Below are 26,487 nucleotides of genomic sequence, written 5' to 3' on the forward strand. Positions count from 1 at the left end.
AGCCCCATGCTGGGTGTAGAGATCACTCAAAAAGAAAATCTTAAAAAAAAAAAAAAAAAGAAGCTCAGAATTGGAAGTAGTATTACTGAGGAACAGATTAAGTTCTTTCCAATTTATTGAATTATATACTTCCTCTGGCATGGGTTTTTGTTGTTTTTTCTTTAAATCTCAAAGATTTTATCTAAAACACATGTCAAAAAATCATGGTCATAGTTAGTTATAGCAGGCCACAGAGTAATAGGTCTAGAGGTCAAGAAGCAAAAAATCTCAAACTGCTGATTTTTTTTTTAAAGTGTAGGGGAAGGAACAAGATTTAAAGATACAGGCTTCAAGTTGAAGAGTAATCACTTTCCTCTCTACTAAACAGGGTTTAATCATAATATTTTGAAGAATAAATGTATTTATTCCAATTTCCCATAAATGCTGAATTTCTTTTATAAAACCTGATAAAAAATATGTGGGTGGGATTGTAACAATTTATGGATTCCTAAGCATTTCTTTTGACTAACTTCATTTTATTTCCTCTTTACCATAATTTTTACTGGTTTCTGGGTGGTATAAATGCATAATTGGATCATTGCTTTTCACACATGTGAATATAAACTATGCTCAGTGTTCATAAGGTAGGTATTATTGCAATTCTGCAACAAAGTAAAGGCAGGAGATTCATGATTATGCAGAAAACAGTGACAATAGAAGCATTCTCTAGATGAATATTTACTGATTGTCTATTATGTACCAGATACTTCTGGTGCGGGGGATACATCTGCAAGCAAAACAAAACAAAAGGAAACAGAAAAACCTCAAAACAACATTTTACATTCCAATGAGGAGAGACAGACAATAAAGTAATAAGCATAAGTGAAAAAGCACCTTGTAGAGTTTTTTTTTAGAAGAGAGTGCGTCAGTTAGCTATTGCTATAGAACAAACAACCTCAAAATGAAGTGGCTCAAAACAGTAAGTGTTTGTTAATGCTCATAAGGGCAAAGGGGGATGGAAATGAGAGAGGGCTAGGCTGCAACTTTAAGTAAGGGGGTGATCCTCATTGAGAAGGTGACTGTGGTAAACAGGCTCTTGGATGGGCCCCTTATCCACACCTCCTGATCATCCTGCCTTTGTATAATCCCCTTCCTTTGAGTGTGGACTGGACCTAGTGACTGACTGCCTTCCAACAAATGGAATATGACAAGAGCAATGGGATGTCACTTCCAAGATCAGGTTACAAAGAGATGGTGTCTCCCGTATTGCACACCCTGGCTTGCTTGCTCTGATTGGACCTAGGTACCGTGCTATGAGCTGCTCTTGGGCAAGACCTGCATGGCAGGGAACCAAGGGAGGCTCCTGGCCCTTTGTTCAATAGCTCACAAGGAACTGAATCCTGCTAACAACAAGGTGAGCAAGTTGGGAGGTGGGTCCTGCCTCGGGGGAGCTTACGGATGAGATCTCAGCCCTGGTGCCACCTTGACTGCAGTGAATCCTTGGGGTAGAGGCACCCAGCTCAGTTGCACCTGAAATCCTGATGCACAGAAACTCTCAGATGTTTGCTGTTTTAAGCTGCTAAAATTTGGAGTACGTTATCACACAGCGATAGATAACAAATACAGTGACTTGAAGGATGTGAGGGAGTTAGCCATGTGGCAGCTGTCTAGGGGAAAAGCATTCCAGGCAGAGGGCACAGCCAGTGCAAAGGCCTACCAGAGGAACAGGACGGACCTGGATAAGGAAGGGCAAGGAGGCCACTGTGTGGGAGGAGTGGATGAGGGCTCAAGTAGGAGATGAGGTAAGAGAGGTGACCGGGGGCCAGGTCGTGTGGGGGCTAGGAGGTTATCATAGGAACTTTGGCCTTTATCTGAGGGAAAGTGGAGCTGTTGCAAGGTTTTGAGATAGTATGACATGATCTGATACAGGTTTTTGAAAGATCACTCTGGCTTGTATTGAAAATCAGCCGTAAGGAATAAGGGAGCAAGCAGGGAGACCCATTGGGAGTCTGTTGCAGTAAATTAGGCAAGGAATGATGGTAGCTCAGATCAAGATGGTAGTGAGTAGAGTTATGGTAACAGGGATGGATTCTGGATGGATTCTGAAGGTAGAACCACGGATCGGTTTGTGGAGTGTGAAAGGAGAGTCAAGAAGATGCCATCATTTTTGGTTTGAGAAAGTAAAAAGTACTAAGACTGTAGGTGGATCAGGTGTGGGGGGATGGAAAATCAGAAACTAACTCTTAGTCATGTCACAACTTGAGCGATTATACATCAAGTAGAGATGTTAAGTAGACAACTGGGTATGTGAGCCTAGAGTGCAGCAGTGATGTTTAGGCCAGACATATAAACACAGGAGTTGGCAGCATATAAACAGTATTTAAGGTCCTGAGACCGGACATGGGGTTAGAAGGTTCTAAAAAGGTATTTGTCCACTTCTAGAAATGTTGAGGAAAGGGCAAACATGTGATGATCTAGGGGGAGAAGAATGGCTAAGCATTCTCCTTGGGTAGAATCTAGTGCTCAAGGAGGGAACCTAGCTTTGGGAAGAAATCCAGAGAGATTGTTTATAGTTTCAGGAAAAAATTGTAATGACTTCGAAGTGAGCAAAAAATAGTACTGGTGTCCTTCCTAGCACAATCTGTGGGTTCTCTACCCTAGTCGTTGAGCTGTTTCACAACTCATAGACAATTGATAGGAATGCAAATAATTTCATAGACATACAAATGGATTTTGTCTGATGGGGGCACAATTGCTTTCCCTCCCGTGCTGGAGACGCTAGTTTTACAACTATTGAGCAATTAATTTGCATCTATTACATTCATTTTGGCATGCCTCGTTATCCACGTATGTGTCTTTTAGGAACTCTTTAAACTGGTTCCTTCCTTACTTAATGAGTTAAGTAAAATTGTTGGCACATGTTCATTTTATATTTGTATGAGAATCATGATTTTACATTTAAAAAAAGTATCCTTCAATAATAGTAACGAGGGAAAGTAGCGTATGGAGGAACAGATGGCTTAGGTGGGTGGAGGAGGTAGTGGTAACCTGTGGGGGGGTTCTCTTCCAGTAGCTTCATTTCCTGGGGACAGAGATGCAACACAGTCAGCAGAGTGGGAGAGGGAATGGACTAGAGAATTTTATTGTGACTTGAGCATGCAAGACCACTTGAGGTTAGTGGTTATGAATTCGAAGTGAACTGTCTATGCATTGTATTTCTCCAGCCACTGTTCAGTTGCGTGGGCACACACCCAGGGGAAGAGTTGAATCTAACCAGGGTTGTGGTTTTGCTGAATCAGAAGAGGCAATGTAAAAGGCAAGAGTTGAAGATACATATGAAGGAATGATGATAGTGATTTCCTGGAACTCAAGCAGGGTAAGGAGATTAGAGAAGACTTATGGGCGAAGGACAATAAAAATGCCATGAGACCAATAGATTGGAGGTCCCAATAGGGTGGCAAGACTGTTGGGGTTGTAGTCCTAGAACAATGAGCTGGAAAGACAGGAGTTGGCAGTGAGAAAGGAAGCAAAATATTTTCTCTCTTTGGGACTGGAATTCTAGCATCCAAACCGACATTCTATTGTTTGAGGGTCACTCACCTGCTGTCCACTAGACTCCCCTTTTTGTAAGGGGAAGAACAGATGTTTTGCATAGACTGATTAATTCCACCTTCTCCTAGTTTTATTCTTCTTTCTCAATGAGATGATTCCATGAAATCAAGTCTTTTTTTTTTTTTTCCCAAGAGTGAATAGAATCTGCAGAGATAGGCAGCACAGCAAACCTGGTCTCTAGGCTATGGAAGGTTGTGCGGTTGAACACTGCACAAAGGATGGCAGGCACAAAGTGTGAGTGGGGCTGAGATGCAGCCTGAGCTCTGCTCACTGGGCGGTGGTCCCATCACCAGCGGCCTTTTGTGCCTAAAACGATTCATGCTCTGCTACCATGGGGATGTTCTGAGTGCTATCTTTTCTAATTTCCAGAAAGGTGTTGTATAGGCCAAGGAGCCCTAATAAAAACTGCACACGTGCTATGAAGTTTTACCAGAGGGCTAGACTCAGGAGGTAGGTTTGTCTTTCTGCTGACAAATCCCTTGGGTTCTTTTGTCCTCTACATGCTTCAAGAGTTGAGAATCTTTTCCTTCCTTCCTTCCTTCCAATATTTTGATTTACCTGGTGGAGAGAGAGCACACACACAAGCATGGGGAAGGGGCAGAGGGACAGGGAGAAGCAGGCTCCCCACTGAGCAGGGAGCCCGATTCGGGGCTGGATCCCAGGACCCTGGGATCATGACCTGAGCTGAAGGCAGACACTCAACCGACTGAGCCACCCAGGCGTCCCAAGAATCTTTTTCAAGGAAGAGACTCAATACCAAACTTTCTCAATTATGTGCATAGAGTAGCTCTTTATCATTCAGTTTTTACTTGGATAATTAAATTTTGCTTTCCCTAAAATCAATACCTGGCTTTCTAGATCACTGGAATTTGAGAAACATGATGAAGTATGTGTAGCATGAATTATTTGTGGGTCATTGCCAGCTCCCCTGTTTCTTGTCCATTTATTAGAAAAATCTTAAGAGGGTTAGACTAATATATGTAATTTATAAAACCAGTTAAATGATTTTTTCCCCGTGATAAGCAATGTGGGCAGAAATTGCTTTAGGCAGGTATAAAACATTTTTACTTGCTCATTTGCTATTTTAAGATCTTCTTTCAAGTATTGGTTCACTTTGAGGTACATTACTTATCAATGTCCTTGAATTCTCAGGTAGTTACACAAAAATTTACAGTCTCCTTAAACTACTAAGTATCATATAAAAATATCTGCAAAGGCCCCCTCTTTCTTGGTAGGAATTCTAGCAATAATCATTATATTAAAAACATAACACAGGGCATGTTCTTGTGGAGACAAAATGATCCACACTTACCGACGGCAAATGTTAGTATAGAGGATGAGCTACAACTTGGAGACGTAACAAAAACAAAGGCTATTTTCAGCACACTTTTACAATCGGTAGTTAGTCCAGGAAATGCTGTTGGGAGGTAGTCGGGTGTCATTTCCCCTAACTTAGTAGCAACAGAATGACAGGTTGAAGCTCTGCCACTAGGGCGGCAGGAAGATCAAGAGTGTCTACCCCCAACCTATTTCTGGCTTCTCCACGGACGGGTTTGCCCGCGCTCTCCATTTGGGCACACAGAGCATTTTCACTACCACACAGAACAATGCCAGTTGTGATCTCGCAAGCACGGCACAATTCTCAAATGTTCTCCATGGTTAAGCTTTCATCCAAGACCACGCTACTTTGTTCTGAACCCCTTTGAGGACATCGCTACTTCCTCTTTAGCCCTCACCTGGAAATGCAGTGTTTGGGCAAGGAAGGGAGAGGGGAAAGTAAAAGACATGGGAGCGAGGGTGACGGACAGTAGGGGACAGTAGGGGACGGCGGGCTTGAGACGAGGACACTGGGAACTGGGAATGCCTTCTAATAGCCCCTGGTAGGGTTCTTCATGGGCCTATCATCATTTTACTTAAAAGTCAAGAAAATTCCAGAACATCATTCAAATTCCTAGACTAACTTAGGTATGAAATGACATGCTAAAGCAAAATACATTTTTCCCCCAAATAGTTTGTTTTTAAAAATTATTCGTGCCATTTGTGTGGAAATTAAGACCAAACTGCAATATGCTTTATATTTTCTCATGTGGAAAGTTTGGTTCCTGAGTCCTGGTCCTGAGGATGGCGCACCTAAATGATAAATGAAATAAATGTCATTTTTGGAATAGACTGAGCAAATGATTGAAGCGGTATTTGATGGATGGGAGAGAAAAAGTTACAGCAGAATTAAAAACTTTAGAATGTGCTTTCATATGCCTATATTGAAAGTTTAGATTAAGCAGAATCTCAGTCTAACAGCTTTGGTTTACTACTCCAGGGATGAGGGTGGGGGGATGTTTTCAGACTGCATTTGATTATGCGTCTGAGTAATAATGAGGTTCTTTCTCCCATAGCAAGGTACCTATTAGTGCCAAACTTCAGTAGCTAGTAGACTATAACATGATACCTGCACAAAAGCCATTGAGTTAATACCTCAGTCACTAAGCCAGTAAATCTTACGCTGCACAAATGTGCAGTTTTTACAGCGTTGCTCAGGTTGCAGTGTTACTTTTCAAGTTCTTGTTTTTCTTTTAAACCATCCATTTATTTCCCTTTGATTTATCATGGCTATTTTCCTGAACATAAACTGTTTTAGTGTTTTATTCCTAAAAATCTTCAGATTCACTTTATTAAAATAGTTCAATAGTTAAACTCAGGCAAACCTTAATCCAGTGGAGTAACTCCATATGAACGAGGCTATAGCACTAGCCCATCTGCAGCGAAGGTCAGTCCATTCATGAAGGCTCTTTACACATAAATACAAAAATATTTTATTTTCAGATGCTTTCACTTTTAAGGTACTTCCTTGAAAGGCATGTCAAAAAAAGTATTAAATAAAAGAGGTTTCCTATGATTTGAGTGGAAACCACTCTTGCTGGTTACATAACCAGAAATCTTTGTGGCCGTACGTGAAAGTATAAACTATCTCCAACAAACTCATTTTCCCCTAAATCTGTTGGTGTGGAATTATATATTGTTATTTTCAAAAGCTCTTCTGCTTTTACTGAAATGCAGCAGTTACTGAGCACCTACTATATTGCTTATTATGTAGTCCAGCTCATTTGTCCCTGACAAAAAGCCACAGATGGTCTCATCTCCTCCTCTGGGGATGTACATGCATGTGTGAAGCCGTTTATATATTCTTGGTTAGTTTGCTTGTGAGGCAGCTTGGAGAAGTCTCATCTACTTGTTAGCAGTTGGTTGGTTTTATAAAGCATCTCGGAAGGCAGACACAGTACTCCCAGGCCTGCCAGAAGGATTTCTTCTTTGAAGATTCAGTTTCTTGAGGGGTCTTGCTTTGCTCATTCAGTGAAGACTTTTGGGTGTAGAAATGAAACACAGAGTTTCAAACAGTTCTGCAGAAACTGTGCTTTGGTCCCTAGACTTTGTTGTCCTGAGGAATTGAACCTGTCACCTGGTTTGCATGCTTCATGACTGAGGTTATCTTAAAACAGGAACGGTAGGAAAGCTTTCCTATGCTTTGGATAGGAGACAAATTTGCTTTTATAGAATTTGTGGCTGAGGAAAGCAGAGAGGGCCTGGCTGAAGAAAACATATGTCACTACTAGCCACCAAGTTAAGTTGTGGAATCCAAAGGTGACAGCCATGGAAATGTAGATCATCAGTTCTGCTAAGTAGTTTGGGGAAGAAACATATTCAAACCAGTCTCCAAAAGGGATTCGGTGGTTACAGTGAATGACCACTCCTGAAACAGAAACAGAAGACTTCCTGAACAAATGAAGTTGTGGAAAGAGAGTTTACCACCTCAGGCCCCAAGTCATTTAAAAAGAGGATTGCCGACCTGAGTGCAAACCCACTTCCTGTCACACTTTCACTGTCAACCTACTATGTATTAAAAAGTTACATGCTTAGGTTACAATATCAACTGAAAATAAGCACAGAGGAAAGCCTGTTTCTCCACCAGGCCTCCAAGCTAGTCATTAAAAGCTCAGACTGCAAAGTCAGACTGCGTGAGTTCAAATCCTGACTCTACCACTTACATGCTGTGGAACTTTAGAAAAGTTGCTTAACATCTCTGTGCCTCAGTTTCCTCATTTGTAAAGGGAGGCTAAGACTATCCCCACCTCAAGTAAGCACTGTGAGGCTATATGTAAAGCACCAGGAACAGGGCCCAGCACAGAATAAGTACTTGATAAATGTTGAATAGTATTATTCCGTTTTTAATATTTCTAAAAACCTAATAAAAACTGTACCTGTGATAAGTCAACACAAGCTAACTAAAAAGTCAAGGCTTTTTTTTTTTTTTTTTTTACTGTGGTTGGAATGACACTAACTCAGCATGGTAATATGAATGCTCACGTGCTGGTTAGGCACGTATCTGCCATGCAGGCCCCCAGATGAAGGCACAGAATAGTCACAGAATGTCAGGGCTAGATGGGGCTGGAAATCTTTTTTTTTTCTTTAAATTTTTTTTATTGTTATGTTAGTCACCATACATTACATCATTAGTTTTTAATGTAGTGTTACATGATTCATTGTTTGTGCATAACACCCTGTGCTCCACGCAGAACGTGCCCTCTTTAATACCCATCACCAGGCTAACCCATCCCCCTACCCCCCTCCCCTCTAGAACCCTCAGTTTGTTTTTCAGAGTCCATCGTCTCTCATGGTTCGTCTGGGGCTGGGGAAATCTTTGAGCATAATGCTCTCATTTTACAAAGGGGAAGAACAAGACCCAGAGAGGTGTCTTGTCAAAAATGAGCATTTGATAGAGGAGTCAATTAATTTAGGGCAGAAGGGGAAAAAAATAAAGGAAGAGGGACAACTAACTTCTAAGGGTTAAAATCCACATGCAGTAGCTCTGAAAGGCCTCTCACCTGCTTTATTTTTCCTGAGATTGCCAAGAATGACATGGCACTTGTACTGATGGACAGATGACCAGATAAACATCAGCATTCCGAGGATATGGAACCACCGAGCTTGCATCAAGAGATTTTTCCCTATCACATAGACTACAGAAAAAAAGAATTAGCTTATTAGCAAGACGGCAAAATTTCAGAGGCTCAGTACATGATACAGTTAGTAGAATCATACAGTTAGCAGAACACAATTATCCACTTATTCTGTTCCTCACGACTAGAAAATTATCCTGACATAATTTGCCAAGTCTGGAGGGGAGAGCACTGTCCTGTGGGTGAAGGGGTATGCTCCTCAGCCAGGGGCAGCTTCAGTGGCCCCTGACAGAGAGTGCCACATGGACACATTCTCCTGCTCCTGCTTCAAATGCTTCAAGCACAGAGGTTGGCTCTGTCTCCTTCTCTTGTGATGCACCCTTGTGTGGTGAGGCCGCTTTGCATTTCTATTTCTAAGCCCAGTTTTATGTCTTCTTTCTTACAGTCCACTGTCAGGAAAACACTTTCTAAAGGAATCTCACCCTGAGCCTCCACCCTAAGCCATTCAGGGGAGACCCTGAATCCAGAACACTGCCTTGACTGGCTCCAGCCAATGAAGAAAACCCCTGGGGGTTTTCTTCATTGGCTGAAGGTAAAGGCTCACAGTGGGGCACCTCAAAAGAGAAGAATCATAGACTACAAGATGAAAACACAAATGGTATCCCCTTCTGATTAGAGAACCATGTTAGATTTAGTTCAGAAGTAGAAACACTCAAAGTATCATCTTCCTCTTTCTTCTCCAGCTACCAAGAAGACAGGAAGAATGCAGGTCTTCTGAGGACTGGCATCAGAAAAGCAAATTAAGGACTTCCTTATGATCAGCAGGAAGCAGTCAGGCTAGTTAGGAACTTGACTGAAGAAACAAAGCTGTCCACTGACTGCAGATTGACTGTGGGGAAGAGCCTGAGGGTCTGGAGCCCAGAGACAGCCCCTACAGGGTTGATTCAGGTAAGAGAACCAAGAATCATGCGATTCCGTATGGGGACCTGGAGGTAGGACTCAGGTGATGACAGTTAATGACTAATGAGAGTCCACCAATGTCTACCTGTGTTAATTTCGTTTAAAAACTTGCCCTATATAAACAGTTTACTATAGACTCTTAATGTTTATTAGACAGCCATTTAATGAAAAGGTTATATTTTTACAGGTTAAAAAAAAACAAAATATGAAAAATAGTTTTAAATTGGAGGGCTTTAAGAGCAAGTCATTTTAGGATTAAAAACTGAAGCAAGTGTTGGAGAGTTCCCATCGCTGCCAAGTCACCTACTCTGAATCCGAGAAAGTACCTATGAGGGAAAGATTCCTAAGAGTAAGTTGGAATTATAATGCAGGAAAAGGGAGGCAGGTAGAAGGGTGAGAGTCCAATCTGTGTAGTATTTAACTCTTTGTTTATTCATTAATTACTGACTGTCTCCTGAGCCTGGCATCTGGCACAAGGGATAAAGCAGTGAGTAAGTAAGGCAAGATCTCAGTCCTCAGGACCCCACGTTCCAGTGGCAAGGGACAGACAGAAATGAGTCAGCAGATCGATAACCAAGACAAGTTCAGGTAGAGAGGGCACTCTGGAGAAAATAAAATACAACAGTGTAATGGAGACTGGCTGGAGGAAGACCAGGAGATGAGAAGGTCTGGGCAGCTTACAGACATTCTTTCTCTTCCTTTTCACAAGAACCCTCTGAAATCGGGATGCGTCCCTGATTACACATGAAGGTTCTGAGGTTCAGGGTGGTTAAGTAAGCCGGAATTCAGACTCAGGCCCCCCGACTCCCAAGCCCAGGCTATTCCTATCAGACTTCACAGCTGGCAAATGCCCCAGTGTATTCTCTCTCAACGAATTCCTGAAACCAGTTCTACCCATATTGTCCCAAATGCCTGCATATGACCTCTTGAAAGACAAGTAGGTGAAGCAGAAGACAGCTTCAGAAAGGAGTGTCTAGAAAGCGATTTTTGTGGGTGTCTCCGCTGCCTTTTCTTGACTCTTTATATGGGAGGGAGGGCAGAAGCTGGGGTTGAGCTCGAGCTAGCAGACAAAGCTCCGGAAGAGATATGTAATGCCAACAGTGGCCAACAGACTGAAAGCTAGTGGGTTAGCCGTGTGTTTTGGAAAGCTCCTTTGGGTGGAAATTCTAGTACTGTTCACCACAAATAACAGTTCAAACCTTGATGTGGGCTGCACATGAATGCCACAGCAGAAAGCTCAGGGAGGAAACACTGACTTGATTAAATTCAGCGGAATCAGATGGAGAGATGCTAGCTGAGTGGTTGGGGCCAATATATAATTCATGAATTAATAAAGATCATTACTAAATCGTACTCTAGTCATTCCTCAAGCCATAGAGGCCTTGGGTTGTACTATAGTAAGAGAGAGGACATTTAAGGGGCTGTGCTGATGCTGAAATCAAACCTGAGGAGAAAGCTCACTCAGCGAGTACAGGAAACATCTAGACTTTGGTCTCTATTTACACGGATGGATAGGAAACACGAGACTTGAACTGAGAGAAAACAGTCACAAATGGTCGGCCCTACAGTGTCTGGGCAGATGGACACCAAAGGTCCAGGGTGAAGTTAGCCTCCTAACGTCAGTCACCCCAAATGACTTGAGTCATTTGAAACAAGCACGCATTGTTTTTACAAAAATGATAGTCCTATATGTTAGATCTCCAGCCTCCCTTCCCCACCACCCTCCCCAAAACACACTTCATTTCCTCCTCATAAACAAAGGTCATGATTTTGCTTCCCTTTTCCTGGCTAGTGGGAGCTCAGAAATGTTCAAACATAAGTCTGACTCACCACAGTACTCTTTTGTCCTCTCCCCTCAGGCTGCCTCCCTTGAAGAAAAGCTTCGTTATAATCGGAATCATCCTACGAACTAAATGGCAACGAAATGGCTCTCTACTCCCTCTTCAAATCACAACTGTTCACCGCTGGCCCAGGCCACCCCTCCCTCCTCTGGGTTTCTGAGATTTAATCCTGCATCACCCTTCCCCTCCCACACACGCACCCCAGGAAGACTGAGCCTTTGGTGGAGCAACTGTCTTTGCTGACCCTTCCTCTTGTTCTTGGGTGTTTCCCTGCTTCCTGTCCAACTCTTGCCCGTGCTCCCTCTTTCTTTCCAGAGTTAACTCTGCATGAGTTCACAGACTTCAATCCCACCAAGGGAGAGCCACATCCCAATTCTTCATCCTCACACCAAGCCTCCTGAACACTGGGGACTTGTACTATCTTTACCACGGGCATTAGTTCTTATGTTAGTGTCCTTCAGGTTTTAGCAATTTTGTAATAGTTACCGTATATACCCTTGAGCATGTTGACTTTTTCTAATGGCCAGTAGAGTTCAAACTCTTCAAACGCAAAGTGGGCTGGGCAGGTCTACTTTCACACCTCCGCCAGGCTCGGTGGAGTGCTTTGCCTGAACAGCACACCCATGTGCCCAGTGACTCAGCGACCAGACCCCAGGGACCACTCACCATTCCTGCCGTCCATGGGCACTTGGGTCAACACAGTTAGGCCGGTGAGGACATAGTAGACAAGTCCAAAACAGTACTGCACGACGTGAATCACAGCATTGGAGAAGACACTGACATAGAAGCATTCGAAGAGCCTTCGCAAGCTGTGTAGCCACAGAAATACTAATACTAAGAATGCGGACAGCGCCAGCTCACCCCCTATAATTCAGAATGCAACATGTTAGCATCTCTCTTTCCGGGATTAATGCAAAGTTATAGAGAGGGCCCTAAAAATCATCTAGTCTAACACTTTTTTAGTGATGAGGAAGTGGGGTAAGGAATTTGACTAGTGACAAACTCAGGTCTCTGGACTCTCCTTCGTCATGTGAAAGCCTTCTGGTTACATGAATGTCACTGTGAAGGAGTCGGTACACTCAGAACCTGATGTCTGTGGATCTCTGGTTCCTGGCACTAACAGCCAGAGGCAGATGGTCAGGAAGAATGCCCGGATGACCTCTAACAACCCCACCTGGTAGGATCCCTGGGTCAGGGGAGACGAGACACAGGTACTCGGACAGGCAGAAAAGGTGATAGGAACAGAGATAGAGGGAATTATGCATTTCTTTCCATATTCAAAAACAACAACAACAAAAAGAAAATTATACTTTCAGGGGACTGTGAGCCTTGAGATCTATCTTTCTACCTGCCTCTCACCCTTCTGCCAAAAAAATTTGGAAGAAATGCTCGTTTTTAAGATGACATAACACCTAGATTTTTTTTTCCAAATCTTTTTTTTTTAAAGATTTTATTTATTTATTTATTTGAAAGAGAGAGAGAATGAGAGATAGAGAGCACGAGAGGGAAGAGGGCCAGAGGGAGAAGCAGACTTCCCGCTGAGCAGGGAGCCCGATGCGGGACTCGATCCCGGGACTCCAGGATCATGACCTGAGCAGAAGGCAGTCGCTTAACCGACTGAGCCACCCAGGCGCCCCAGACCTAGATGTTTTTTAAATGAATGTCACACATACACAGATACACACACACACATCATAAGAATATAATAAGGATACAGTTTAACGAATTTTTACAAACTAAACCATCCTATTCCACCCATATACCCAGCACCCAGATGAAGAAACAGAACACAACCAGCACTCTTTTGTCTCTGCTCCAGGCACTGCCTCCCCCTCCCCCTCCCCAAGGGTAAGCCCTATCCAGACTTCTAGAAGTACAGAATAGCTTTGGCTGTTTTTCTCTTTTAAATACAGTAAACCCTAGTTTTATCTCTTGAGGAAAGGGTTAAAACAAATATACGAATAAAACTCCTCACAACCAACCTTCCAAATTCCAGAACCCCAGCTAGCCCCACAGTAAACAAAGGGAGAGATGAAGTTTTAATGGGTGAAGAGGGATCTGCTAAGGTCTCCACCCCTCCCAAATAGGATCTGTAGAGGTCTTCCCTCTGGCTGTCATCTTTTGCAACAAGTTCCTCTGGTTATACAGAAAAGGATTGTTCCCCTGGAGCCAGTGGTTTGGCTGCTGGAACAAAGGACAGAGACAGCACCAGTACAGTTTGTTTCTAATTCTGCCCTCACCTTCTCCCTTGACATTGAGGCCACCTTATGGTTTTCACCTTCAATTCCTGATTTCTCAAATTGTTCCATGTATCCTTTATCCGAAGTAGAGTGAGGTGAATTTAAACGCTACTTTATAATCACATGGTCAACAACTATTTAGAGTCAATTTTATTACACAACTAATGCTTCCAGTATAACAAACATTTTTAACTGGTGATCAAGAGTAATTTTCTATTATATTTCTGGGATCCTGGGACATTACTTGCTTCAACTAGAGAAATGACAAATGTTTCAAGGCAAACCTGACGGATCCTAAGAGCTTTTCCCCTGAAGTGTAAAGACTTCTGTATAAATTTATCGATAGTACTAAAAATATCAGAGGGAGAACAGCCAGTCTTGTACACAGCACAGCACTTGCTGGGAAGGCAGGGACGGAAGAGCTGACTCTCAGTCTGCTGGGATCTCAGTGAGGGACATGGAGACATCCCAGTGGCCACCGGGCTAGGAACCATGCAGAACTCTTTTTTTGCCCTCACCCTCTACTTCCTGGGCCCACAGAGAAGGAGCCTGGGGGAGGCTGTGAAATACCAGGAACAGCTCCCTGCAGGCAGGAAAGGCAGGAACTGGACGAAACGGTTGTTAACTAGCCAGTGGAGTCGTACCTTGGAACTGGGCAGCCCCGAGAATTCTGAGCAGACCGTGAAGCCAATTTGGAAAAGGCACTCCCAGGAACAGAGACTGAGTAAGGTACCAAAGCAGGAAACCATTCCACAGCACTGAGATGATGTAGAAGTGAGAAAAATACCTGCAAGGTTAAACCAGTTAGGCGATCATCAGAGGAGGTCCACTTGAAAGCATTATGCAGGAAGACTACTTTGAGGCTCCAGAGCCTCTTTCCCCCTTTCCCGAATTATAGCTTTGTTTTTTAATAGAACCTGAATCCTGCAGGGGTTCAGACTTTTAAAAATCTCCTTTCAAATGATGGGACCCGTTAACTCAGGAAAAAGAGGCCTCCGGAGGTTAACAAGAACGTGATTGACCTTGTTAAACGTGGATAGAGGGTCAATTAGCAATCTCTCTTATCTCTGGGTAACAGGATTGGCTCAAGTTCCAACAGAGGGGGCACCAGACCCTGGCAAAGAGAACCTAGATTGTGCCAACAGAAGCCAAATGTGTGAAAGATTTCTAAATCCCGAGCAATGTTGCTGCAATAGCCATCCAGCTGTTACACAAGATTTGCAAAACCACAAGCTCTCAGGGCTGCCAGAAATCTTAAAGGTCTTCTGATTGTGTTTTCCTAAATTGTGTTGACCTAAATTAGTTTTATAATAACATGACAAATTTTAACTCATAAAACGAGGGATCAACTCCTGATGGTTACACCTCTCACCAAGTACAGTGCCTATTTTGCAATCAACAGTTATAAATGAAACCCAAATAAAACCAGAGCCAATGGACGTTGAAATTAGCAAGGTTACTTTAATGTGAAAGAGGACGCTGGTTTACTGGAATGGAATCACCAACTATGGCACAAAGACCTACCACAGGTTCTTCTGAGGTCCCTTTACCTATCTTTCTCCTAGTTTTCTTTATTTAAATCAATTCAAAATCTTTCTGACTCTGCAAGGAGTCCTCCCTGGTCTTCAACACAGCACTTTGTATTAAGCTTCCTCCTCGTCACAACAAAGTAAATCGAGCGCAGGGATTCATTCTTCTTCCAGATGATCTAGATGTTTGTATCAGAATTTAGTTTACCCCTTCCCTCCCCAGACCATGCCCACAACCCAGTCTGATAAATACTGATCTAATCTGATCATTCCAGAGCAACCCACTTAATTCTTCCAACTACTGTTAACAAATTCTATCACTAGATCTGCCCTTGCTGGGCTAGCCTGTTGTTCCTGATTCCAATCTTCTCCCGGCTTAAGAGCTTAGTTTCCTCAAAAGTTCACCTGTGTCACTTCCAATGCTCCCTCCCCCACCTGGCCACTGGTTTTTGGTTGCCTTCCACGGTCTTTCTTAAGACACACTTCCTAGAACTGAGGCCGGGTATGGTGCGAGCTGCAGGAGCAGAACAGAATGTCAGTAGGACCTTGCTTTGAAGGCTTCCAAGCAAAGGGGAGGGGCCGACTTCTGAAAAGCATCTTCTGGGCCAGCCACTCTACCTACTTCCTTTCTTCACAAATATTTGAGAGCTTAGAACGTGCTGGGCAGTGTTCTAGGATCTGGGAACTCAGCAGGGAGCAAACAGACCAGGTCTCTGCCTTGATGTTTACCTTTCAGCATATGGTCAACAAATGAACCCATAGTTATCTAGTATAATATTGGGCTAGCGGGCAGAAAGGGTGCAGAGGGGAGGCCATTTGGATGGGTAGTCAAGGATGGTCTCTCTGGAAGCGGTATTTGGCTAGAATGAATAATCCCAGTAAACTTCTAGTGGAAAGAATTTTCTAGGCAGAGGTAATGACAACCACAAAGGCTCTGAGGAACAATAAAGGACAACTGTGTGACAAGGACACTGGCTTTTATCCATTTGTGCAGAGTGACTTAAATAGCTTCTGTTTTAAAATCCTTCTGGCTAATGGGAAAGTTCTGGAAATTGATAGTGGTGATGGCTGCACAACAATGTGAATGTATTCAAAACTAATGAACTGTACACCTGAAAAGGGTTAAATGTTAAGTGTTATGCCATGTATATTTCACCAGACACACACACACACACACACACACACACACACACACACACACACACAAAGCATTGCTTATTCATTTCACTCTTTTTAAAGTTAAAAAGAAATCCCTCCAGTAAGTAGGCAGAAACAATCCTGTAAAGTTTATTTGGTTATCTTCACCGGGCAGATGAGAAAACAAAGGCTCAGATGTTAAGTTACGTATCCAAGGTCACACAGTAAGTGGCAGCATTTAGCTCCAGACTCAGCCTGGATGACTCTGAAATTAAAATCACACTGCAGTACTTCCTTTTTAAATTTTTCCTTTTTAAAAGTAGGCTCCACGCCCAGCATGGAGCCCAACACAGAACTCACGACCCCGAGACCAAGACCTGAGCTGAGAACAATATTCGGACACTTAACCAGCTGAACCACCCAGATGCCCCTACGCCGTGGCACTTGTAACTCATGCAACCTAGACCCGCCCGAGCCTGAGCTTTTCTGTCTTTATATTACACGTGCCAATTTATACCAAGCTTAAAGTCAACCAACCCCCCAAATGGGTTTGGTATAAGCTGCTAAGCCACATCTTGCTATGCCCTACTTGCGCCCCGCTGTTTCTGATTCACGGGCAAACTGCTGTTCTTATTCCTACGTTTTGTACATTCTATCTCTTGTTTGGCTTGCCTGATTTCCCTCTGTGAGAAACATCTTCTACTCTATAAATCTCTTGCTTTTTAAAAAGACCCAGCTTTAGCCTCAAACAACAGATCTAAGAACTCCACTCTTTTTGTTTTAGACATTCTCCCTCTTTTTCCTCCCTTGGCACTTTGCTTAATTGTAGCACTGTTTTCCAAGCCCGTGGGAAGAGGGATAAGGTGATCCTTCTGGAAACACAGGATTTGGCACCAGGCAAGCACTCCTTTAATAAATATTTCAGTGCTAATTAGAAGTTAGGGACTGCTCTAGGGATACAGAAAACAACAGATAATTCCAGCCCTCATGGCACTTATACTCACACTCACACACAAAAGTAAAATTTATAGCACGCCAGCAGGCGATAACTGTTACTGAGAAAATGAAAGTCAGGAAGAGAAGGAATATGGGGGGTGGTAGCATTATACTTTTAAACAGGGTGGATAGGCAATACCTCATTGAGAAGGTAATATTTGAGTAGAATATAGGAAGTAAGGACATAAACCATGTATGCGGCTATATGGGGGAAGAGCTTTCCAGATAGAGGGAACAGGCAGTGCAAAGGCCCTGAGGTGGGAAAGAAGACTAGCAGAGAGGCCTACAGAACTGGACTGGCACCACATGGGGGGCTAACTATAGGACACAAAGTCAGTGAGGTGCTGGAAACAAAACCATATAGGGTCTTGCGCTCTCTCTGTGAGTTGGAAGCCACTGGATGATTCTGAGCCGGGAGGCAGGATCTAATAATACATATTTGCTGATAGCTGGAATGGAGCCAAGGCCCCATTAGGGGAGTTATGGGGCTAACTAAGGAAATGAACTAATGTTTACTGAGTTCTGACTAGGTGCCTGGCCTGTGCTAAGTGCTTTAATGTCATCACCACCTATATGACAGGGAGGTGTTACTATGTGAGCACTCTAAGCCATACCACTGCCTTTTGCCTGGACCATCATAACAGCCTCTTATTCAGTCTTCTCCACACAGTGGCTAGTCATCCTTTCAAAACATGAATCTCATCATGCCATGCCTCCTTCCCCATCCTAAAGCCATCAATGGCTTTCCATACACTCAGAATAAAATCCCATCTCCACTATGGCCCTGCCTCTCCCCCTGCCCCACCCTCCCTGCCCCACCCCTCCCTGCTGGTCCTCTCCAGTGTTGTCACTGTCACGGCCACCTCATTTTGCTCATGATCAAGTAATCCTGCTGGATTTCCTCTGAGGTACTTAGTACCACCCAAAATCATCTTGTTTTGTAAGATTTGTTTACATATTTACTGCCTCTTAAAAGAACAAAAGCTCTTGGCACCTAAGTACTCTATAAACACTGGTTAAGCAGTTAAGTTAATCAACAAACCAACTAAACCTAAACCTTCTTTCTCTTAAAATTAATTCAAAACACAGTGATCAAGGACCTTATTATTTGTCAGGCACTGAACCAGGGATATGGTAACAAACAAGACAAATGTAAACTTATGGCCAGTTTATCGTCTAGAGCAAGGGTTCTTAACATTTTTCTTCCATGGACTCCATTGGCAGTCTGGTGAAGGCTACTGGCCACTTCTCAAAATGTTACTTCAATCATAAAAGACATAGGGATTACCAAGGAAACCAATTATATTGAAATATAGGTAACACAACTACTAAAAAAAGAAATTTGTGATATAGTAATATATGTACTTAATTACTGCATCAAATAACAAGATCTAGGGATTTATTCTTGTGGCGATGAAAATGTTTTGATGTCTCTTCAATATTTTTAATGTGACATTAATAAAAAAAAAATACCTGTCACAGTATCGCAAGTACTGCTAATTCCACTGTGGTTCGTTGATTACATTTATCATTAAGAAAATGCTGAATTTTGGCTAGAGGTTAGTGAAATGAAGATGTAATTTTTTTCTAATCCAGGTTTGCCCTGAATTCTGTCCACAGGTCCTCTGGACCTCTGGTTAGGACTGCTGAACCCCTGGAGAAAAGTCTGGATGGCTCTTTGCCTCCAGAGCTCAATTCAATTGCAATGCTTTGATACCATTTTGAAATTCAGAAGCAAAAGTACTTCTATACACATTACACAAGTCAAGAGCATTGTGACTTATGTTGGACATCACCTATTTATTCAGATTTTCTGGGAAATCAATAATCTATGAGCCAAAAGGAAAACAAGAAAAGTACCATCACCTTAATTTAGGAAAAAACCCTACCCAGCAGTGGTAATGGAATGGAACATGCCATGAGCTGATTTAAGGTTTTATTCCTGCCTTCTTAGAAAAAAACAACTCCAAACAAAATTACTTAAGCATCATTTTAGATGCAGAAATATGATTTACAGCTGCATCTATGTGTAAAAATTACAGGCTTATTTTCACTTTTAAGAGTACGACTGGATTTTGCACAAGGAAAAATACTTAAATATAGTACCTAAGCATATTTGTCTTTCTTTCTTGGCCTGGACTTGCTGTATCTTCTTCCAATACTAAAAGAAATGGTTTAAATTTAGAAAAAAACAAAACATCACTCCCAAAAACATCACTTGGGCATCATGGGAGGTTCTACTCTAGAATTCTGGAAGAAGAAAAAGGTGTAAATTATGGGAGAAATTACAACAAGCCCAAAAAGTAGTAATGAATAAAGGAAAGGTACCAAATCTGTTTCTTAGCTGTCATATAATCATGTGCTTAAGCACTAACAGCTGGGGAATGGGAGCCAGAGAATCGGCTGAGCACAGGGAATGATTTGAAATGTGTCCTTTAATCTAGGGACACCAATACCTTTTTCAAAATTTAGAAAACAAATTGTTAGAATTCACAGTAAGAAATATTTTTTCTTCACTTTATAACATTAAAAAATGATAATCTGAGAATGCCATTGGTATAAAGCAGAAAAAGGACGTATTGCAATCAAACTTGATTAATAATAGGATGGATAGTTTTTGCTTAAAAAGAGCCTCTAATAGATAGGGGGTTTGACTAATTTGTCCTAAATACTTCTACCTCTTCCCAGGGCCTCATTCCCTTTCCTCTTCCTGTGAATGACCTAGTTCTTCCTTCTCAGGGTTAACACCTGATGAATCTTTCTCCAACAGACAAAAGCGGGGGCGGGGGGGGGCGGTTATCCACGTTTCAGAAGCCAAGTTATACTCAGCCCCATTCTTGTCTGTGGACCTGGGACACTGTCTCTGAGGTTCAAGCGATAACCCTGGTGTTTTAATACATTTGAAACCTTATCACGTTCCTCCAGTTTCCTTTCTAAATGTCAACTTTAGATGCACTTTAAACTCAGAAGAGCCACTGCTGTTTTCCTACCCTCTAGAAGTGTTTGGCTGACTCTTCCCAGCTATGTTCTGAATTCAAAGTAAAAAAAAATAAAAACCCCCAAACAAAAGCAAACTATAACAAGTCTTTACAATTTCTGAAAGAATCCTACATAAGTCCTAACGATTAAATCTTTCACTGAACTTGGTTATGAAACCTGTTGAAAGTCAAAGCTTCGGGGTCAGGCCTGCCAAAATTGTGCACTCTTGGGCTACCTTCTCCAGTGGCACCCGCCACGGTGCTAGTTAGGAGGGTCGGTGCAGACGAAGGAGGTGGCGCCCCTGTGACCAGCGGCTCGCCCCTCGTTCTTTGAGGGTCGGAGAGACAAATGGGGAAAAGAGGCGCGAAGGGCCGGCCTGCCCTCATTTCTGCAAGCGGGTGACCTCAAGTTAGATTATGAGCTCTAGAGTGCAGGGGAGGGGGAAAAAGGAGAATTTGGGACCAAAAGGCTTTAACCTGACGCCTGGGGACCAGGCCTACATTCGGAAGCGCTGCCACTGTCCCCGAGGGAAAGACTCCGTGCGGCCACAAGTTCACGTTCACGCGGGGCTCAGCATCCTCGGGGTATTCCGCCCCCTGGGCCACGACGCGGACGCGGCAGTGCCGGGCCGCCCCGCCGAGGCAGCGCCGCGCCCGGAGACCCGTCAGGGCCTCCCGGGCCCGGGCCGCGCCGGCCCCGAGCCCGCCTCTGCTGCCCCCTGCCGGCTGCCCGAGCCGGGCGCCCCGGGCTCTCCGCGCCTCGGCTTCCCGGGCTCGAGCCGGGGCGCGGTTACCTCTTGGGGACATCAAAGACCCGGCAGGCTGCCGGGCGCGACGGCCCCTCAAACTTGGTTTTCCCATAGCGGATCAGGTCTTGGAAAAGCGCGCAGCCCGGGAGCAGGCCGGGCGGCACTAGCTGCAGCAGCAGGGTCAGCAGGAAGGCGGCGGTCAGCGTGAGCCACAGAGCGCGCAGCGGGTTCAGCACCCAGAGCTCGGCAACAGCCCAGAGAGCCATGGCCGACGCGCCCGGCTTCCGCGCTCCCAGGGCCCGAAACAGTCGCCGGCGCTGCAGCGGCTGCCCGCGCGCCGCACGCCGCACGCCAGGCTCAGGTGGGCGGGACGTTGGTGACGCAACGCGGGACGGGGACGTGCGCGGCCCCGCCCAAGACCCGCCCCGGGGGCGGGGTCACGCTGGCGCTCTTTGGTCGTCTTCAGTCCCTAGTCTGACTCGGACCTGTAGGCGGAGCCCCAGAGTATGATTCAACCATATGATTCAAAGAACAAACAACCTGATTGCTGCATTATTTTCAATGGAAAAATGGAAACAACCCTGAATGGTTCACTTTAGGGTATTTAGTTAAATTATGTTACTCTGACAGGTTGTAATATCATGCAGACGTTAACATGGTAATGATGAAGACTAGAAACACGGAACGGAACGCCGTCTATGATAGCTGAAACAGTAGGTTAAGAGAAAATAAGTTGACTATAATTAGACAATAAGTTGTCTGTGATTGCAGACAACCATACTAATACAAATACATGTATATATTGATGAAGAAGGCAGGTCATACACAAAAATGAGTAGTTATATTATGATGTTGGGAATATGTATAATTTAAACCTGTGAATTAGAAAATCAAGGCAATTGTAAATAACCCAAAAGTGAAAGTGGTAAAGATTGCATTTAAAAAACAGCATTCCTTTCCTTAGAGTTCCACTCCCTAGAAGCAGTTTTTAACTCTATGTAATAACAATGCTATTAACTGACTCATCAATTTTAAACATTTAAAATTTGGATTTAATAAATTTAAATCAATAAATTCAATCAATTTAAATATTGATTTTCAGTTACGATAAATGAAAATTTAACTCTTAGATAATTAAAAAGAAACCTTTAAAATGTCAATTCCAAAAAATATTGTATGTCTATTATTTGACAGGTATCTTTTTGGACAATGAGGACAGAGAGGTTTACAGGACAATGTCACTGCCTTTTTGGAGCTTACATTCTTGTAATTGAGTGGCAGGTAAGTGATGAGAGAGGGGAGAGGCGGTTGGCTTATCACTCTTACCCCAATGAGATACCCTACATGTGTGTTGGATAAACATCAGGGAACTGGGTGCGTAGGTTAATGTGACTTCAACAATCCGAAGGATTATTAGAGTTTTGCTTCTTTGTGCAAAAACACCCAAGGCTTTACCAGTGCCCTGAGAGCCATGTGATAAAGGATGGTCAAATTGGCCTTCTAGCTGGGATAGTGAGGCCTTTTTGTATGACTCAGGATCTCTTTGGCAGGAGTCACCCCTTCATTTTTCTTCATTGTCTTTAGGTTAACACCACAGAAATGCAGCTGGCCTTTCTAGGACATCTTTCCAGACAAGCTACTTCCAGGGTCCAAGTTTCCTGGGTGAGAGAGGTTCTCTTTTAATTATTTGACTTGGGAAAGATTGCAAAACAAGATAGGGGTGTGTGTGTGTGATAAAATAGGAAAGACAGGCTAGAGGGAAAAGTTTTCTCTCTCTCTCTCTTTTGGTTCAGATTTTATTGAGTGTACAGCTCATATTCAGACAAACCACCTGTAGAGGGCAGTGGCTGAACAGGAAGTCACAAGACAAACCCTATTGAGAACATTTGCATATGTTTAAATCCTTCCTGGATTGAATTACTTCAGAAGTGGAAAACCAGGCTAAAGTCTGTTAGAGAGATCAGTACCAATAAGTATAAGACAGTTTTTATCTTTCTTCATTTAATTACCAGCACTATATGATCAACAAATCTCTGGCCTTGCCTGCAGTAAATGGTAATGTCATTCTTCTAGTTGTTCAGGCCAAAAACCTTGAACTCAACCTTGATTCCTCTCTTTTTCTCAGAGCCTAACTATAATTAGTCAGCAAATCCTGCTGGTTGTGCCTTCAAAATGTGAAACCCAAATTCAATCAATTCAATGAAACCTTTGGAGTCAGTGCTTTACTAAAGACCCTAGCCAGCTCAATAAATAAGAAAAAGAAAGGAAAGTTCTAAGGACTGCAAAATAAGAAACAAACTGTCATTATTTGGAGATAATCAGAAACTCCAATAGAGTCTAAGATAAGATATTAGAACTAATTGGAGAGTCTGGTAAGGTTACTGGATACCAAAATCAATTTTTAAATATTGATCATTTTATTTCCCAGCAAAACCAAATGATAAATGTTTTAAAGATATGATTTTAAGTGGCATAAAATATTACATTTAGGACTAAATCTCATAAAAGATATGTAAGTCTTTTTCAAAGAAAATAAAATCATACTGGTATTAAAAAAGACATATCTAAAATGAGAGCTATACTAAGCTCACAGACTGATTAAGATGATAATTCTCCCCAGACTGATTTATGGAATAAGTATAATCCTGATTAAATCCCAACTTTTTGTGGAACTTAACAAGTTGATTCTAAAATTTATATGGAAGGGGCATTTGGGTGGCTCAGTCAGTTGAGCGTCAGACTCTTGGTTTCAGCTCAGGTCATGATCTTGGGGTCATGAGATGGAGCCCTGCCTTGGGCTCTGTGCTCAGTGGGGTGTCTGCTTGAGATTCTCTCCCTCTCCCCCCCCCCCCCCGCTCTCACTCTCTAAAGTAAATAAATAAATCTTAAAAAAAATTTATATGGAAGTAGGAAGGACTAAAGATGGCCAAGGCACTGTTGAAGATGAAAGAAAAGGTTGGAGGGCTTGTTCTATGAGACATCAAACCTAACACAGAACTGTAGTAATGGTGTCAGTGTGGTATGGAAGTAGGGATAGACAATAGAAAATGGAGCATGGTGGAGAGCCCAGAAACAAATCCCCATATATACAAACACTTGATGTATGATTGAGGTTGCGTGATACATCAGTTGGGAAAGGATGTACTTTATAATAAGTGAGGCTAGGAAAAATGAGTGAATCTCAGGAGATAGACATAGGTGGTGACAGATAAGGAAGAGAGAGAAAGAAATGGGACCCCTTCCTCACTCTACTAGTAAAAAAAAATCAATTCCTGGTGGATTAAAGACCTAATGTGAAAGGCAAAAATAAATATAGAAGGTAATATAGGAGACTACTTTCTCCTATATCTTCTAGAAGGTTATATAAGAAACTACCTGATCTCATGGTAGGGAAGTTTCCCGCCCCCCCAAGCTATAAAAAACAACTAGAAGAAAATATCAGTACATTCTACAACATTAAAATTAAAATCTTCATCAAAAGACACCATAGAGTGAAACACAAGGCACAGAATGGGGAAAGGTATTTGCTATACATATAACCAGTATAGGATTAAATAAAAAAATTTTTTTAAAGTGCAAATAGAAAAAAAAGACAGGCAACTTGATAGAAAAATGGGTAAAAGACTTGAGCGGGTACATCCCCAAAGATACTCAGATTACCAAGAACATACAAAAATGTGACCAATCACATAAATAATCAGGGAATTGAAAATTAAACTAAAATGGAATATAATATTACATCAGAATGGCTAAAATTAAAACAACTGAGATACTGAGTGTTAAAGTTCTAGAGCAACTGGAATTATCAAACAGTGCTGAGGCAGGATAAACTGTTAAAACTACTTTGGGAAACAGGTTGGCATTATCTAGTAAAGTTGAAGATATCATACTCTATGACTTAGCACTTCCACTCCTGGATGCATGTTAGAGCAAGACACATGCATGTGCTCCCGGAGATGTAGACAATAATATTCAAAGGACATTCATGACAGTTCAAAACTAGAAACAACCCAAATGTCTATCAGCAATAGAATAGATAAATACAGCGAGCCATTTTCGGACAAGCCAATACTCTAGTGTGATTGCAAAGAACCCTAATATAGCTCCATGCAATATGGACGAATCTCACAAACAATGCTGGGTGAGAAAAGGCAAGACACAAAATTACACACTGTATAATCCTAGTTACATAAAGTTTAAAAACAGGAAAGAAAAGCAAAGACATAATCATTATAAAAGGCAGGTCACTTTCGAGGGAGAGAAGTTTGTATTTGGTAAGGAATTTATATGAGAGACTTCTGCGGTCCCGGTGGTGTTCTATTTATTGACCTGTGGGGTGGCTACATAGGTATTTATGTTATAATTACTGTTATGCAGTATATTTGTGTTTCATGCACTTTTATGTATTTTTATTGCATTTCACAATAAAAAGTGTTAGAAAAGTATATTCATAATCTGACCATTTCTTACCAAGTCATTCCTACTACACTGGTCCAAGCCACTTTTGCCTCTCTATTATTGTAATACCTTCTAACTAGTATCCTGCTTCTACCCCTTGTCCCCCTTACAATCTATTCTCAGCACAGTAGCCGGAGTAATCTTGTTAGAAATGTAAGTAAATCATGTCATTCCTCTGCTCAAAACTCTCTACCTGTCTGCTTTCTACATGTTTACCTTAGATCGAGTTTCCTGGGCAATGGTTCTATCTTTTCATTTAGTTGTCTTTCTCAACTGAAAAAATAACATAAAAAATTGGTCTAAGCCTTTGGTACTTCTGCCTGGCACAACCAAATGCCAAACCACTTGGAAAAGATTGTCAGAGAAAAAGAACTCACACTAAAGATGGGTTCCTAAAAAGGTATTGAGCTCATATGGAATCAATCTACTACGAGTGACAAAAATCAGGAATACAGAAGTCTAGGAAATTGAAATAACTAAATCACAATCTGAAAGGTATAAAATTAGTATGTTCAAAATGATCAAAGACACAATAGAAAGAATCGAAACCCTAGAAATAATGTACTATTGGAAAAGACCAGGCAAGTTTTATAGACACAAATATAAGTTCTAGAAAAGGCAAAAGTAGGGCACGGGTTGGGGGGGTGGCACTCGAGTGGCACAGTTGGTTAAGCTTCTGACTCTTGGTTTCGGTTCAGGTCATGGTCTCGGGGTCATGGTCTCAGGGTCATGGGATTGAGCCCTGAATCAGGCTCTGCACTCAGCATGGAGTCTGCTTAGGAATCTCTCTCCCTCTTCCTCTCCCCCCTTTAAAGAAATAAATAAATAGATCTTTAAAAAAAGAAAAGAAAAAGCTGAAAGTGATTGAATAGCCCATTAGAGAGCTGAAAAGAGACTGGGAAGCTAAATCTGTGGTAGATACTCAGAAAACAGTGAAAACTGATAGAGATGGAAAAATGGAAGAAGGAAAGAAACGAGGAGGAAGGAAGTGGGCCAACCTATAATCAGTAGGAGGCCAGAAGGAAAGAAGAGATAAAATGAAGAACAGATAAAGTT

General features: G+C 42.4%; 1 protein-coding gene across 1 annotated transcript; it reads right to left on the reverse strand.

The window, feature by feature from the left end:
* Positions 1-6,377: 6,377 nt before the first annotated feature.
* Positions 6,378-21,318, reverse strand: SRD5A3 (steroid 5 alpha-reductase 3). Its single transcript, XM_028100743.2, has 5 exons — positions 21,019-21,318; positions 14,229-14,371; positions 12,011-12,208; positions 8,469-8,603; positions 6,378-7,336 (listed from the first exon to the last, which is right to left on the reverse strand). Exons 1-5 carry the CDS (start codon positions 21,237-21,239, stop codon positions 7,077-7,079), a joined length of 957 nt encoding a protein of 318 aa, XP_027956544.1. The 5' UTR covers positions 21,240-21,318; the 3' UTR covers positions 6,378-7,076.
* Between the last annotated feature and the right edge of the window lie 5,169 nt (positions 21,319-26,487).

This window comes from Eumetopias jubatus, unplaced genomic scaffold, assembly GCF_037043125.1.
Source record: "Eumetopias jubatus isolate StellerSeaLion01/CBP00866 unplaced genomic scaffold, mEumJub1_p1.0 scaffold_2, whole genome shotgun sequence".
NCBI classification, from domain to species: domain Eukaryota; kingdom Metazoa; phylum Chordata; class Mammalia; order Carnivora; family Otariidae; genus Eumetopias; species Eumetopias jubatus.

Coding starts and splice junctions, on each gene's coding strand:
- SRD5A3 (XM_028100743.2), bottom strand. CDS start 21,239: ATGGCTCTCTGGGCTGTTGCCGAGCTCTGGGTGCTGAACCCGCTGCGC. Junction 12,209..14,228: donor CGGGGCTGCCCAGTTCCAAG/GTACGACTCCAC, acceptor TCTGAATTATAG/GGGGTGAGCTGGCGCTGTCC. Junction 8,604..12,010: donor GCCCATGGACGGCAGGAATG/GTGAGTGGTCCC, acceptor TTTTTTCTGTAG/TCTATGTGATAGGGAAAAAT.